The 17,442-nt window shown below is 32.5% G+C and overlaps 1 protein-coding gene across 2 annotated transcripts in view; it reads left to right on the top strand.

The window, feature by feature from the left end:
- Nucleotides 1-17,442, top strand: part of LOC110809345 (putative leucine-rich repeat receptor-like serine/threonine-protein kinase At3g14840) — a 39,575-nt gene that overhangs the window by 13,532 nt on the left and 8,601 nt on the right. The window contains exons 12-23 of one of the 2 annotated variants that reach the window (XR_015816163.1): nt 3,552-3,620; nt 3,717-3,782; nt 4,066-4,128; nt 4,247-4,294; nt 4,585-4,625; nt 13,029-13,396; nt 13,589-13,784; nt 14,288-14,428; nt 15,111-15,229; nt 15,599-15,809; nt 15,892-16,129; nt 16,211-16,387. Coding sequence is in view for 1 of the 2 variants with exons in the window: in XM_088210916.1 (XP_088067042.1) it covers nt 3,552-3,620; nt 3,717-3,782; nt 4,066-4,128; nt 4,247-4,294; nt 4,585-4,625; nt 13,029-13,396; nt 13,589-13,784; nt 14,288-14,428; nt 15,111-15,229; nt 15,599-15,809; nt 15,892-16,129; nt 16,237-16,387 (1,711 nt within the window). In the remaining variant the exon portion in view is untranslated. The remainder of the gene's footprint in view (nt 1-3,551; nt 3,621-3,716; nt 3,783-4,065; nt 4,129-4,246; nt 4,295-4,584; nt 4,626-13,028; nt 13,397-13,588; nt 13,785-14,287; nt 14,429-15,110; nt 15,230-15,598; nt 15,810-15,891; nt 16,130-16,210; nt 16,388-17,442) is intronic. The other variant, XM_088210916.1, reaches the window with a different exon arrangement.

Here is a 17,442-nt window from a genome sequence, read left to right as displayed (position 1 = left end):
CAAAATTATACAGATATGCATTAATGTTCAAATTCATATGTAGCGTAATATTTTTTTGACAACTTGAAAATAGTCCTCTCAAGATTCATGCATATGTTCGCAAGCTTGATTTATTGCCAAGGAAATCTCACGACGATTCAAAGTAAGATATTGCAAGGCTTCAACAACACTGCAATATGAAATAAAATTTGAATGCAGGGAACTATAACCTTTACCAATTTGACCACGGGTAGATAGGAGTAGCTAGAGGCTTACTATGATGACGCAATATAATAGTGTACCCATTTTTGTGAGAAATTTAAATACTCAAATATAATGCGTGTTCAGATTAGTCACTAAAAACCTATTTTTCACAAGAAAAGACTCTAACAAGTTGCCAGAAGAAGCAGTGAGGGTAATATCATCAACATAAAACATGATTATAACCATATGAGAGCTATATCTGCACGACTTGGGCTTGTTTAAGACCATAAATACCCTTGTTTAGTTTACAAACATGTAAGGATACTCTGAGTTATCAAATCTCTAAAGTTGCTTCATATAAACTTCTTTTTTTGAGAAAACTATAAAGAAAGCATTATTGACATTGAGTTGTTGAATTAACGAAATAGTATGAATAGTAGAGGTGATGCAGAACCCAGGACTAACATTGTGATCAAAAGCCCCCATATACACATCAGCATGTAGAAAGATTTAAATTTTTAAAATAAACCCTTCTTACTTGACCTACACTTAACCTATGAATGTAAAACAAGGTAATTAAAAAATAAAATAGGAATGGAAAAGACGTAACGAATTAACCAATAAGTCGATTCTCAGAAGACGGTTGAAACAACTTACTTGATGAATTCTAACTCTCACAATTAACATAAGCTAAATGTAAAAATAAACTGAAATTTTATTGATCCTAACTTAATTGTGTTTAAAACTTAAGGATAAGCCTTTTATATAGACTTTCACCAGATTTATTCTAAACAAAATCAAACCATAATCTATCTCAAACTCTTAGATTGTCTTAATCTAAAACTCAGTTAAAATAATAATTGAAGGACTTCAAAATTAAAGTGGATAGCTATTCTCCTCTCCTGGCCGATTCTTGCATCCACGTTGACTTGAAGTGCTTCACATCATCTCAGCTTGATCTTCCTTGTATTTAATTAATTAAATTGTAGAGTTTGAAGTTGAAGAAGAATGAAATTGGATAGAACACTTGAAGAGGGATTTGGCTAGGAAGGATTTCTTCTTTGGCCAAAACTCACCTTGAATATCCTTTCTTTGAACTCTTATATTCAATTCATATACAATTCCTCTTGGTGATGAATCCTACCTAAAAAGAAAACTAAAAAACATAGGAAAACATGTGAAAAGAGAGGGGAAGGAAGTCTCCCTCTCCAGTTGGAACTCTCCCGCATGGGCGGGAGTCTTTCCCGCACAGGATGGCTTTCCCGTGACTCCTTGCTCTAGACTTCTTCTTGGACTCTTCTCTTCTTATCTTGATCTTTTGCTGCATGCTAAGTCAGAAAATGACTCAAGAATTGGACTTGGGGGAGGAGAAGGATTCGGGTGGGTGTTCCCTCCCATGTGGGAGAATCTCGCGTGTGCAAGTTCCTCTCCTCACGCATGCCCTTGCCCGCACATGTGAGCAAGGGTGCTCACATGCACGGAATGTGATAGCCGTGGGTCCACTTTGCATCCTGGTCTTCTCTTGGGCCTTCAAAGGCCAAATTCCCCTTAGACCTCCCTTGGGCTCTCAGGTTGGGCCCTTTAATTGAATTTTGGACCGGTCTCTTGAAGTTAAGAGCAAAATCCCTTGAATCTTGTCTTCACCTTCCTTGGGGTGGGTTTTTTGGGCCTTCTTGGGTGGATTTTGGGCATAAAACAATTTAAGTTAGTTTCCTTTTTGGCTTTGGACTCGTGGGAATCCTTGTAGGGGCAAACCCCATCAATCCAGGGAGTATAATCCCCCTCCCGCGGGCATTTCCTGGGTGTCATCTGCGTGCGCGCTGCTATGCATGCGAGCCCGCAGTGTGCTTGCTGCATATGCGCGTGTGGCATGGCGTGCCGTGCACATTCAACTTCTTGCCCATGCTGCTGCATGCTCGCAGGTGGTTATCCTGCGGGAATCCTGATTACTGCAGGATTCCTGCTTCTTGCGGGACTCTTTTTGCGGGACTTGTTTAGGTCCATCTGGGATTATATCAAGAGGGCTTGACAACTGGACTGTAAGTTTCATGAAGATCGATACAAGTTGTTGAAAATATTAAGCAATCAATTGAACTTTATGACACTTTAGAAAGCTATCAATGTTCTCTTTTACCTTATATATTCAGTGACATTTGACAATATTAGCACTAACTGGTGGATGAACAAGCTATCACAATCATTAGTAAGAAGAGCATTTAATTCAGTTGTCATGACTTGTTTTCAATGAGAAAACTCAGCTTGCTAATCAGATTCATGTTGTTTAACTAAAGCAGAGGAGATGATAGTAGTAGCAAGAAAAGAACTATGATATATGTAAGATTATATTTGTCTACTTAAATATATTAAATTTTACTGTTTAAGAAAGAATGATAGGAGCCGCCAGCTTGATTGACTAACATGGAGTTTATTCAAATTCAAGCTTTATGGAATAGGAACAAGATATAAATGTAATAGAAATACAAATAATAACATTACATATTTAAAGTCGATTCTATATTTAATTCAAATTAGACGTTTGTGTAATTGATTCATTGACAAGAAGTAATGCAAATTCATAATTGTAAAATTGAGAAAGTGAAATTATTTGAATTATGTACCTGTTATGTAAATTACGACTATCTTCGATTGTGATGATGATAGACTAGGTTTAAAACAAATGCAATTTGGAGTATAGAAACATCTCTAATTCATTACCTGAAACATGCTGGAACTGTTAGCACAGTGTTCTAATGGTTCAGATACCACCACTTTATTTGAAACCCATAATGCTTGATTTAACGGGTTTAAGGCTTAATTTATTAGTGTGTTTTGATGGATTTACAGTTGCGAAATTGATTTTGATTTTAGTGAGCTATTATGATTTTGGATAAAAGAATATTTTATGGTAGTTAAGTTTTCTTAATTACAGTAGCCATAATGGATAATTACCCAATCTAGCTTTTTTTATTAAACAAAAACTGAAACATGCTGAAAAATGGAAATTCAATCATCTATTAGTTGTCTGAACATATAATCTAGGATAATATATATGTATATATATGTGTGTGTATATATATCTTTTGGAAGTTTCCTTTTCTAATCTTGTTCATATGTATAATCTGCTTTCTTTATTTTACTTATTGAATACTTGCTTGCAATATATTACAACAATAAATTGTCCTTGCTTAATTTTACTTCTACTCTATTATTTTCTTGAAATATCTTACAAGAATGAGCTATCCACATTATCACCCTTCTCTATGATCTGATCATGTATTCCTTAAGTTAGATATTAGTTTATTTATCACGGGAAGGCTCAATTGATCCGGTAAGGAGTGAAGAGTGCATTGCGTTCTGTTTTTGGACAGGGATCTAACTTTTAATAAATTGCGTGGACAACTTCCCGTTACCACTATATCTCAAAGTTTCAAAATCATGTAAGGTTATTTTTCTTTAAATGAACTAGTTCCAGAGAATTGGTATGTAATCACAATACATAAATCATATTGACATCTTGTTCTAATGTTGATCAGCTTTCTAAGTAACAACAGTCTTAGTGGAGATATAACTGAGGCAATCTTGAGGAGAGGCATTAGTTTGTAAGTGTAGTTCACATGTTCATTTTGACTATTATTTCCTTTCTCTCTCTCTCTCTCTCAATATAGGAAATATTTCAATTTATGCTTATATTTTATTTTTGATAATTATCCATGCTTATATTAAATATCAAATAATTAAATTATCAAGTGGAAATCTAGTGGATAATGTTAATGGCTTAGAAAATATATATATATATATATACACTTCTTCGAGGTGTGGGTTAGAATTTTTTTTATCCGCTCAAGTATTCAGAAAATGCACCTGTTTCAATTCTTATTTCAGGGATCTTTCATATAATAATTTCACGTGGCAAGACAGTGAGAAACCTGCTTGTCAGCGAATATTGTAAGTATATTTTAATTTCTTATTGAAAATATACACATTTGTTTCTGTATGCTGCTCTATGTACAGAATCTTTTGATCATAATTGCTAATCATTTTTTCTGCTTTGCTATTTCACCAGAAACTCTAACACAAACTTATTCAGAAGCTCTTCAATGGAAAGAAACTTGTATATTTCTTCCCTTCTTACCATTCAAGTGATCATCATTAACATGTCTAATTATACAATATTCATTTTGTTACTTTCCTGTTTCACTAATTGGATTTGCTAAAGCATTGCCATTTTAATGGGAGGCAATGCTTGGACTTAAAAATCTTGTATAGATGTTCTGTTTATAGTGGTTGTATACTGTAGCTGGTTGATCAACTCAATCATTGTTGCTTCTCTAATATACATATAAATTTTCCTTATATGGTGTCTATCTTGTGCTAATTGATTTTTCTTTTCTTGGATTATAGGCGTGGAGCTCTTCCATGTAGAAATGAAAAATGTGAGAAATGTAAGTATCTTATCATCACATGGAAATCTCATTAGAAACATTTCCCTTGAAATTCATAATTTCAACATATTCAAACTCAAACACACAAATACACACATCCAATCTAGTTAAATTCATAGTGGTAATGCATGGTAAGGCTAGCTAGCTGATTGCAAATATAAGAAGATATTGTCGTGTTATTTTGAATCAATAATATCCAAGACCGAGTAGCGTAAATATCTCTATAAAATCTCTTTTTATGTAGCACGGAGATAAGAATTATAATGCCCTCCTTGATCCTTAAACTACTTATTGTCTAATTGTTGAGAAAATAAATCTTCTAATAAATACAATCACAAAAAGTAAAGAATAAAATATGAAAGAAAATGAGATTTACCGACTAATCTATCTAAAAAACAAATGATTTGTGTAAACATAATAAGCAAAAGTGAAGAGGATTACCAGATTTGCATGCGGCGACGGTGAAGGTCGTGAGAGTGAGAGGAGTATGAGAAATCCTTCCTGCAGCAACTGAAACAAAGAGAACTCCTGCTAACCTACAAGAAATCAAAAGAAAACACAAGAAAACAGAGAAAAATGGAAGCTTTTGGATGGTTCAGGTGGCGTTTGCGGAGGAAAGTCATGTTAGGGTTTCTTTGGGAAGGAGACGTGTTTAAATACTCATCCTGTCCCGATTTCACATGCGTTTTTGGCTCTCTTAATCCGAACCGGCCAAATGAGCTGGTGAAAGCCATTTGGCTTGTTTCCCACAGGCCCGATAATATCCCTCCTCAAGATGAAGAGTAGACGTTTTCTGATTCCATCTTAATCATGTGCTCTTTGAGAAGACAGCTAGATAGAGGTTTAATGAAGATGTTTGCTACCTGTTGCTTGCTGCTCGCATACCTTGTCACTATGCTCCCTTCTTACACCTTGTCTTTAAATAATTTAAAATCTATGTCAATGTGTTTTGTTCTCTCATGAAACACGGGATTGACAACTATATGTATGACTGTTTTATTATCATAATACAAGTCTGTTGCTTCTAAATTAGATACCTTAAGATCATCAAGTAGGTGTCTAATCCAAGTTAATTCACAGCATATGCTGGCCATAACTTTATATTCCGCATTCATTGAGGATCTAGAGATTGTTTGTTTTCTTTTGGACTTATAGGATATCAGTGAGTTCCCCAATAGAACACAATATCTTGTGTCTGGGTATCTCTCCCAATCACTATTTGTATCGGTATTTAGTTTTAATTCATATGTATTTGAGTAAAATAGGTCTTGATGCAGCCTTCAAGTGACAATCTCTTTGATTCTCAATGAATTGGCTTAAGACTTGGACAAAGTAGGCTAAGTCTGGCCTAGTTAATGTGAGGTACATCAACCTTCCAATCAACCTTTTGTATGTCATTGGATCTAGAATTGGCCTCCTTTGTCCTTTGAAAGCTTGATATTTTGATCCAAAGGAAGTGATGAGGTTTTGCTTCCTAGAACCCCCATATCTTTCAAAGTTTAAGGCATATTTTTTCTGGCATATCTAAACTCCTTCCTTTGACCTAACAACTTCAATTTCAATTAAATATTTTAGATTTCTAAAATATTTAATTTAAAATTTGTTATTTAGTACTATTTTTAATTCTTTGATTGCACCTTTATCATTACCTATTATAATACTATCATCAACATAAAAAAATAAAACTGTGAAACTCTCACCGTTAGTTCTCACAAATAAATTGTAATATGCTTGGACTACTTAAATCCTTGTTGGATAATAAACTCGGAAAACTTAGCATACATTGGTTGGATGCTTGCTTCAATCCCATACAAGCTTTTTAGTAATCTACATACCTTCCTTTCTCCGCTTTTTGATACTCAGACGGAAGTTCCATATATACCTCTTCATTTAAGTCTCTATGCAAGAAAACATTGTTGACATCTAGCGGTTGAAGATGCCATCATTTGATCGCAGCTAGAACTAACAATATTCTTATGGAAATGATTTTGGCCACATATGAGAATGTCTCGTGATAGTCTAGATCCTCTCTTTGGGTGAAACCCTTAGCAACAAATCTAGCTTTGTGCCGTTCAATGGTCCCATCTGATTTGAATTTCACCTTGTAGACCCATTTGCATCCGATTGCTTTCTTCTCTGTTGATGACTCAACTACTTTCTAGGTCTTGTTTTCTTCAAGAGCTTGGAGTTCGTTTTTTATTGCATCTTTCCAGTTTAGGTCTTTGCTAGCCTCCTTATATGAACTTGGTTCATCATGGGATGCTACAACAAGTATGTACTTCTTGTGTCTTCCCGTAAGTTTACTGTATGTGAATGTTCTTGATAGGGAAACAACACCACCACTGCAAACTTCTGGATCAGGCTGCTCCATGTAGTTAGTGTTCCTTTGAATCTAATCACATATTCTTCTCTTCTTTCTCCTTCGCCATCGATCCTTTCTTGACTACTAGATATTTTTTCTATCTGTGTGGGATTCCTAACTTTTATATCTAGGCTATCTTGACCTATTGTTTGGTCTCTAGTGTTATCTTGCACAAAAGTGTTTGATTCCAGTTCGTTTACCAATATATTCTTGTAAAGAAATACTCTTTCATGAGATATTACATTTTTAGAAATAATGACTTCACCGGTTTTTTCATCTAACAATTTGTATCCCTTTGTACCAAAAGAATACCTTAAGGACACACATCTTCTTGTCTTTGCATTGAATTTTTGTCTCTCACTCATTAAAATATACGCAAAAGCCAAAAATCCAAATACTTTTAGGTGACAATAATTTGGTTTCTTTTTATGTAGAACTTCAAAAGATGTCTTGCCACCTAGCACTGAAGAGGGTGCTTTGTTAATTAAATATATAGCAATAAGAACATAATCTCTCCAATACTTGATGTCCATTCCACTTTGGAATTTCAGTACCCTTGCGGTATTGAGTATTTGTTGATGCTTTCTTTCAACTCTTCCATTATGTTGTGGAGTTTCTACGCAGTTTTTTTTATGCATGATTTATCATAGAATCTTTTCATTTCGAATTCTCTTTAATTATCAATTCTAATCACTCTTACTTTCCTGTCAAATTGAGTTTCAATAAAAGTGCAAAAGTATTGTAAATATATGCGTGTTTCGGCCTTGTTTTTCATCATATACACCCAAACACATCTAGTAAAATCATCAACAATTGTTAAAAAAATATATAAATCCATCATAAGAAATTTCATTACAAGGTTTCCAAATATCACAATGTATTAAATCAAAACATTGTTTTGCTTTATTACTGCTATCACAAAATGAAAGTTTGTGCATTTTTTTCAATTGGCATACATAACATAATTTAGAGTTTTTGTTTGCTAACATATCAAAAATCAAAACTATAGTTGAATGAAGGGTGTCCAAGTCTGTAGTGCCACACATCAAAGTCTCTTTCTTCTTTGCTGGAAGCTTGCACTGTCATTCCTGTAAATATTTGTTGATTTGTGTCTTCTGAATCCTTAGGTTGTCTAACCTAGTATAATCCATACTTAATCTCACTCATTCCAAGTGTCTTTCAGGTCGAAAGATTCTGGATGATACAATGTTGTTGTAAGAAAATTAGACAACATCTAATATCTCGTGTTAGCATTCTTACAAATATTAAATTAAATTTAAATGAATGCACACATAATACATTGTTTAATACAAGTTTCACTTAATTTTACTACTGCTACATGAGATACATATACCCTTTCCCAATTTAGTAATACAACTTTAAATTTAATATTTTATGTTATCTCAATATATAATTGTGGTGTGTGTACCATGTGATATGAGGTCTCAATATCAATTATCCAATGTGTATTTATTTTGATCTATTGTGCAAGCATTAAAACAAGAAAACATACCAAAGAATGCTGTGAGTTTCTGATCTTAAGGTTGCTCTGAAGTTGCTTGTACCATATTGACAATAGCTTGACTTTGCTGAGTGAAAGCCATAAGTTGATGAAGTTGATCATTTGTCAACAAATTGTGCTCCTCTCCCTTGAGTTCAGCTTGTGTATCAATAGAAGATGCTTAATTGATGGTGGGTTGTCTAATCTTGCTTTGAGACCTTTGTTCATTTAATTGTTTTATCTCTATAGCATACTTCAGTTGTATGTCCTAGTAGGTTGCAATTGGTGCATACAGATCTATTTGGGTGCGCATCTTTCCAAAGAGTGTCCAATCTTCTTGCAATAAGTATACTAATATTTTTCCTTGTTCGAACTGGAATTTTTGTGTGGTTTGTTGACTTCCTTTATACTAAAAGGTATGACCTAGTTAGTAATAGATTTCAAAGAAATTTCTCTCATTTTTTCCTCTTGTTGGATGATAGAAAATGCTTTATTCAAACTAGGAAAAAGCTTCATTATCGAGATTTTTGTTGTCAAGCTATATGACTTATTAGTCCAATAAAAAACCTCATTATATGATCCATATCCTAGTACCCAACAATGGGTTTAAGGCCCCCATATTTGCAGTTGGGAATAGGTTCATAATTTATGAGTTCATCAATCAAGAATTTGAGTTTTGAAAAATAAGTCCTTACTTGCTCCTAGTTTTGTGTGAGTATAGATATAGATTTTTTAATTTGATACACTCTGGTTGCATTTTGTTCAGCATGTCTTTGTTTTCGTTCATGTCATAGTTGATGTGTCGTTTGAGCATAAAATATGTTGGTCTTAATGTCAGGTGAAAGCGCATTCTATATCCAAATAATCACTATATCATTACACCATGTTCTCAATGGATCTGTTGGATTTATAAATTGTGTTAAGGTTTCATCTATAAACCTCCTTTTGTTTTGTATACTCAATACTCGTTCCATAGATTTTGCCCATGTATAATAATTGTCTTCATTAAGCATCTCCAGAACAAGAACCGTGATAGAATTCAATGATTTATCAAGATAGTACAAACTGTTGACATTTGAAGGATCCATATTTATTACGGCCAAATCCTTAAGGTTTGAGTTCGGGTTTGCAGTGGTTTGGTAAAAATTTTGACTATTCATTCCTAATATGCTCCAGTACCATGAAAGAAAATGAGATTTACCAACTAACCTATCTAAAAATCAAATGATTTATATAAAAATAATAAGCAAAAGTGAAGAGGATTACTAGATTTGTGTGCGGCAATGGTGAAGGTCGCAGGAGTGAGAAGAGTATGAGAAATCTTTGTTGCAGCGACCGAAACAAAGAGAACTCCCACTAACTTGCAAGAAATCAAGAGAAAACACAAGAAAATAGAGAAAAATGGAACCTTTTGGATGGTTGCAGTTGATAATTATAGAGGAGAGTCGCGTTAAGGTTTCTTTGGGAAGGAGACGGGTTTAAATATACATCATGTCCCAATGTCATTTGGATCTAAACGCACCAAATCACTCACTTAAGTGAAACTGTGCGTTTTGGGTTCCCTTGGTCCGGACTGGCCAAATGGGCCGGTGAAAGCCATCTAACCTATTTCCCACAAGCCCGATAACGAAATAAGAAAATATATGAGGTTTAATGTAGTTTGATTAATATAAGGGTAAAATTAAGAAGAAATTTTTTATTATGATAAAAATTGAGAGTACATTATCAATAGAATTATAAATTCTTATATAGGTAAAATATTAAGATTTTTTAAAGAATATTCTTAAAATATATCCGAAATATTTCTCAAAAAATATATAAAATATTATCAAAATTAAGTCACATGAACATTAATATTTGAATCTCAATAAGTGGTATTAGAATCTTTCTTGATCATAGGTCTGTGAGAAAAATAAGTATATAGAGAGAAAAAACAAGTGAATTTCCTACATTAAATATGGTCTCAAACACTTTTACATTAGTTTCACCTCCCATTTTCACAAGAGAAAATTATCGATTATGAGCTGTGAAAATACAAACAGATCTACAATATTTGATTTGTGTAATGTGGTTGAAAATGATGGGATTTGGAGAGAAATATTCCAAGAGATGTTAGAGAGAAGTGCTCCAAGAGAATTAATTGCAAATTTTAATGAGAAGGACATCAAATTATTGAAAATTTTGATAAGAAATGTATTAAATTATTGAAGATTTTGATGAAAAGTGTATTAAATTATGAAAAATTGATGAGAAGTACATCAATAATTTAAAATTGATGAGAAGTACATTAACAATTGAAGAGAACTGCTTATGAAGATTAAATAAGAAATATTGGAGAGAAGTGTTCAAACAAAATAAATCTACTGATTATAATTTCTACATGAAGGGAGAGTGATGAAAATCAATGTAAAAATTATAATTTATTTTATTTATTAATTTGAATTCAAATAGAATTTATTTTTAATTAAATTTAAAATATATTTATTTTTTAAAATTCATGTTATTTGTGGCAATTTATCTTTTAGAATATTTAGTTAATGTCTATCTTCTAAATTATGGTAAATTATTTTTAAGAAATTTAAATTTGATGTAAATTTATTTAAAAATATTTTAAGTTATTAATTTTAAAATGAGTGAAATTAATAGAAATTTACATCAATAACAATATCTAAACATATACTACCTTGAATTTGTTTAGTTCATGCTTGCCAAGACGATCGGTAAAAATTTTTTATGATTTATTGTGCAAGGTCTATAACCATTATTTTCAAAAATATTTTTTATTAATATCTTACAAGAATTTTGTTTTATTGTGCAAGATGCATAATCATTACATTTATGTACTTGTTAAATTGTAATAATATATTTGTTGTTTTATTTGTTAATTTGAGTATTTTATTTTATTTGAATATTTTAGGTAAAATAACTTTTATTGATGTACTTATGTTATTTCAGATGCCAAAATAAATTATAATAGGTTAATTGAATTTATAAAAAATCCTAATCTTATTATTTAGGAATCAAAAGGTATCTATAACACGAAAAACCTAACTTGTCGATTGAAAATCTTGACTTTTTAGTAAGAAATCTGGGTTTAAGTCCCTATCTTTACCCCATCTCTCAAAAATGATATAGTTGTATTTCTTCTGCATTTTATAACAAAATTTATGTAGGATTTATTTTAACTATTTTAGATGAACTTTCAAAATCAAACTTATTGTTTCATTTATTAATTGATTTTTTCTTGAGTACCTAAATAAATTATAACATGTTAATAAATTTATTGTAGAACTATTTTTTATTTTATCTCAAAGTTTATCTACAGTGAAGTATTTTTATTGGAGACAGCTAAATAAATCATAACATGTTAATTGAATCTATAATAGAAATATTTTTATTCATCTGAAAATTTATCTACAATCAAGACTGGTTTTCTATTTGTATTGCATTAACACTTGATAATACATTTTATTTGGGATTTAGATTCTAATTTTATGTTTCCAAGTCCTAATATTTAGGAATCGAGATGAAACATATTCCATTTATATTTGATAACAAAGTTTTTTTTAGGATTTAGTTGTAATTCTAAATTTATTATTTAAACTATAATTTTAATTTACTGATATATTTAAATTATTTTACAAAATAAGGTTGCAACATGTGATTTTGTGATTGTTACTGATATTTGTATGTGTGTGTGTGTATATGTATATATGTAAAGTTTAGTTAGCTACGTCTCAACCATTAGCTTTTGACTTACTAGTTATATGATTTCTACATTTGTCTGTTGATATGTGTTACGGCATAATATGTTGAAGGCTATATGGTAGTCTTTTTTTACTCCTTGGATGGATTTGGTAGAAAGGAGCACCAAATGTTATGTTGTGGCTCGAAAGGAACTATAGAGTTTATTGACAACTAAGTTACCAATCTCCTTTGTTGCTGACATGGGTTAACAATTTTGGGCATCTCTTTTAAGTTGAGGCTTATGGTTGTTAAATAATAAAATTGAGTTGTTTTTTCTTTAAAAAAACTTAAACAGATAGGAAGGAATTCAATCTATCATTTATAAATTAAGATCCCATTTCATAGGCAATGTTGTTAGGCTAAAAGCATGGATCAAAGCACAGGACCACCATGCTTAGAACTAAAGGTTAGCATAGTGCTGGAAGGAATTAACACAAATGGAGAGGCAACTGAGATTTGAGTGAAATAAGTTTTTCTATAAGCTTAAATTGATATGAAAAATAAAATAATATTTATACAGTAAAACTGGTCTTTTCACACTCAGCAGTCCATTCGCTCATTTACATAGGGATTGAACAACTGTTATGCATTGAGGTTTCTTTGTAGTTTGTTTTTTTCTGTTCGTTGGTTGCTGCTTGAGGATTGCTTATTCTCCTTTTTCTACTATCTTCTATTTTCTTCCTAATAGTATACATATATCCTTTTCTTTTATTCAAAAATAGAATAATTGGCTTCTCAACATTATCTCTTCTTGTCCATTGGAAGTAATGTTTGAGATAACTTTTCTTGGCAGATCAGCATTTTTTCCACATTAATTGTGGTGGAGATGCTATCAAAGTAAATGAAATTACATATGAAAAAGATACAAGGGAGAATGCTGATTCTGTAATCAATGATGTCAGCCACTGGGGATTAAGTAGCACTGGAGACTACAAAGATGACGATGATTTTTCAAACAAAGGTTTTACTATAGAAAATCGATCGGCAAATGTCCCTGAACTGTACCAGACTGCACGAATTTCTCCTCTTTCTCTCACGTACTTTGGCTTTTGTCTACAAAATGGAAAGTATGAAGTGAGTCTGCACTTTGCGGAGATCCAATTAATGAATGGGAATCAATATAGTAAACTTGGGAGGCGCATATTTGATATCTACATTCAGGTGGTTAACTGTGATCTCTCTTAGTTACAAGTAATTTGTTTGTTGGCTAGATTGTTTTACATATGATTGAAGTGAATATATCAGGTAATATATGGAGTAATAAAGTGAATCACCCTATGCTCATGATAGGATGTACTTCTTTAGAAAGCTCAAACTAAAGTTAATCTTATGGACTGTCATTAATTGTTGCAGGGAGAACTAGTAGAGAAGGACTTCAATATAGTGGCTGAAGCGCATGGCGCTTTGTCTCCATTCATCAAGCGAGTTACTAGCAATGTTACTGATAATGTTTTAGAGATCCGCTTCACTTGGGCTGGCAAGGGTACCACAGCAATTCCTGCAAGTGGAGTCTATGGTCCCTTGATATCAGCTATTTCAGTGGAACCCAGTAAGTTCAGTTGTAATTTTAGACAATTATGCATTGACTTTATACCAGGAAGTAGTTTTGTTTGTGTTCTAAGCGACTTTGGTTTTCAAACTAATTAGTGAAGCAATCACACGTTGATAAGATTACAGCAGAAAATGAAGCATGAACCTTTTTTAGTGTTTTAGCTTAGAAGACTACATTTACAGACATGTAAACTCAAAAAGGGAAAAAATCATGTGAAAAGTTGCAGAAGCTTGCCAAGATTTTTTTCTGAATTTCCAAGAACTAAAGCTCCAAAAGTTATTGAACAACATTGGCTGAATGAGAATTTTTTTTTTGAAATAATAGCTGAATGATAATAATATTTTCTCCTAACTAATCTATCCTGAAATCAAAAGAATTCAAGTCTCATCACAATGTTTTGTTGATTTGTGGATTTTAACCATTTCAAGTGTCATGTCAGTTTAGCTTCATGAGCTTTTAGTACATAATAATGTCAGTACTTAAATGGTTCATCTGTGCAGCATTCCCAGTTAATTCAGGAGCAGGAGGAAAAACAGCTGCAATTGTTGTTGGAATTGTGGGATTCTTATCTATCATATGCTTGGTGTTAGGTATCATTTGGTGGAGAAGCCATCTGAAAGCCAAGAGAAGGAGACAAAATGGTTTGGCTATTTTAGATTCATGTTCCAGTTCTTCATGTTAATTTTCAATTTTTTTAGCCCTGGTTTATAAGGATTTTGACTTGATGAGTAGAATAACAAGCTCTCTTAGTGGCTTAGTGTTGATTATGGGATTTTTTTCTTTCTTCTTATGTTTTCTGATACATGTATAACTATTAGTGCTTGTATTCCATTTTGCTGGGCACAATGCTGACGGTGTACATAAGAAGTAAATTTACAAATATATTAAAACAACCTATATCCTTTGGTATTTGTTCACAATATATTTATGCTTCGTTATTTATCCTTTTTTTAAATATATCCTATTTATCAATCTCTTGTTTAATGGTTTTACAAGACAACTATCAGAACAGTCATTGTGGGGTTTTTCGATATACCTTGATTGTTTCTTCAATTTTAAAAGCATGCAAATTCGTTAATGTTTTGGCATGAATTCATCACTGTGCTATGATGGAGTTATCAATTAGCTATAACATTGAAACATGCGATTTGTAGCCTTTCTCTCTAAGATAAATATTATGAAATAAACTTAATGTTCTAATCACTTGCATACAAAAAATCACTATGAAATCTCGTGTTATAGTCTCTGGTTGTTGCACAAAAATTTAGTAGTTCTTTGTTGAAGTTGCAAGTTCCTGAAGCAATTGTAACTCTCTATGAACAGGTTTTAAAGGTTTAGATCTCCAAATATCTTTATTTACCTTAAAGCAAATTAGAGCTGCCACTGGTGATTTTGGATCTGCAAACAAGATTGGAGAAGGTGGATTCGGGCCTGTTTACAAGGTATCCTGGCTAACCTATGCATGGGAAACTGTGTTTACACTTGAATTTGTGTCAATCTGTTCTAATTTGTCTTGAATTTTAGCTGCATTGCTACTTTCCTTGAGATTTTGGTTTAGTAGGGTTAGGGTTTAAGCACAAGAGAACTACTTTATATTCTTCAAGTCTTTTCACAGTGAATTTGGTTTCCATCACTCCCATAGTGGGTATGCTGGCCGAGCTATATAAGTTATTTTGTAAACTGTTTCTTACGCTGCTTGCTTGTTTGCTTTTGTATTTTGCTCTAGTATTTACATGTGTAAGCATTTATGCATATCTATGTACACTTCCTAATGTGTTTGCTAGACCCAACATGTTGTCCGTGCAATGCAGGGTAAGTTATCTGATGGAACTGCAGTTGCAGTGAAGCAACTCTCATCTAAATCAAACCAAGGAAATCGTGAATTTTTAAACGAAGTATCCATGATTTCTTGTCTGCAACACCCAAACCTTGTAAAGCTTTATGGATGTTGTATAGAAGGAGATCAGCTATTGCTAATATATGAGTACATGGAGAATAACAGCCTTGCTTGTGCTCTATTTGGTGAGTTTTGTTCTTTCTTTATTATTACAGTCACAGGATAATCCTGATCTTAGGTTTCACCAAGACTAACTTCGTGTGTCAGGCCCCGAAAATTCTCAATTGAAACTAGACTGGTCCACAAGGCATAAGATCTGTGTTGGGATAGCAAAAGGTTTAGCTTTTCTTCACGAAGAATCAAGGCTTAAAATTGTTCATAGAGACATAAAAGGTACAAATGTTCTGCTTGAAAAGGATTTAAACCCAAAAATTTCTGACTTTGGACTGGCTAAACTTTACGAGGAGGAAAAAACTCACATCAGCACTCGAGTTGCTGGGACTATGTAAGCCAGATGTCTCTAATAATATAGGTTCATATTTTATTTTATTTTTTACTTAAATTCATTTTCTGCACGTTGATGTAGAGCCTTTCAAATCTTATTATATGCAGAGGGTATATGGCACCAGAATATGCACTGTGGGGCTACTTGACCTACAAGGCAGATGTTTACAGTTTCGGAATTGTGGCTCTGGAAATCGTTACTGGAAAGCATAATATGAGCTATATTCCTGAGCTCAATTGCTTTTGTCTTCTGGATTGGGTAATTCCCTTAATTTTTTTCATCGATTGCTTTTTCATAGATTTCGTCTTTCTATATACCTTTTTGGTTGCACTTCTGGTACTTCATTACATATTGTAGATTGAGAGGAAAACAGAAGAAAAATATTCTGGTTGAAAATGGAGAGTGAAATAGTCTGCTTTAATTTTTTTCTAATTCTACATTTTATTAAGTCTTACTTATTGCTTGAGGACATCTTATCAAAAAAAAAAAAAAAAAAAAAAAACTAATTACACTTGGGATCCTACAAATCTTCCTAGTCAAACAAAAATACTCTCATAAACTAAATGAGAAAGTAAATATTTAGAATCTGGACACTAATGGCAAATTTTTCAATACTACACCTCAAGTTGGCATGAAAATATCTTACATTTCCAACTTGGAAATTAAACTGTCAAATTGTTTCTTGTGAAACCTTTTAGTTAGAATTGCAACTAGATTGATAGATAGAACATAAGGCATACAAATTATTACATTATCAATCTTTTCTTTGATGAAGTGCTTATCAATCTCTATATGTTTTGTTCTGTCAACAGAATTGTGTGCAATAGTGATTGTTGATTTATTATCATAGTACACCTAAATCAATAGTGTTATAGAGATCTTTAATTCAGGAAGTCTCTTTAACCATAAAACTTCAAAATTTCCATGAGCAAGAGATCTATATTTAGCCTCAACACTACTTTTGGCCACCAGAGTTTGTTTCCTTACTCGTCCATATCACTAAATTTCCTCCCATAAAGGTACAGTATCCTGATGTTGATTTTCTATCTGAGACACTTCCAGCCCAGTCTGCATCTTTATAAAACTCTATCTATAGGTGATTGTGATTCCTAAAAGTAATTCTTTATCAAGGGTTCCATTTAGCTACCTAAGGATTCTATGAACTGCTTCAAAATGCTTTTAGGTTGGAGAGTGTATAAATTGATTTATCGCACTTACTGCAAAAATAATGTCTGGTCGAGTATTTGATAGATAGATTAGTCTACATACAAGTCTTTGATACTGTTCTTTTTTATTCACCACATCCTTTGCTT

Source organism: Carica papaya, chromosome 9 (assembly GCF_054855325.1).
Source record: "Carica papaya isolate Zhongbai chromosome 9, ASM5485532v1, whole genome shotgun sequence".
NCBI classification, from domain to species: Eukaryota; Viridiplantae; Streptophyta; class Magnoliopsida; order Brassicales; family Caricaceae; genus Carica; species Carica papaya.
This window is presented reverse-complemented; position numbering and strand designations above follow the sequence as displayed.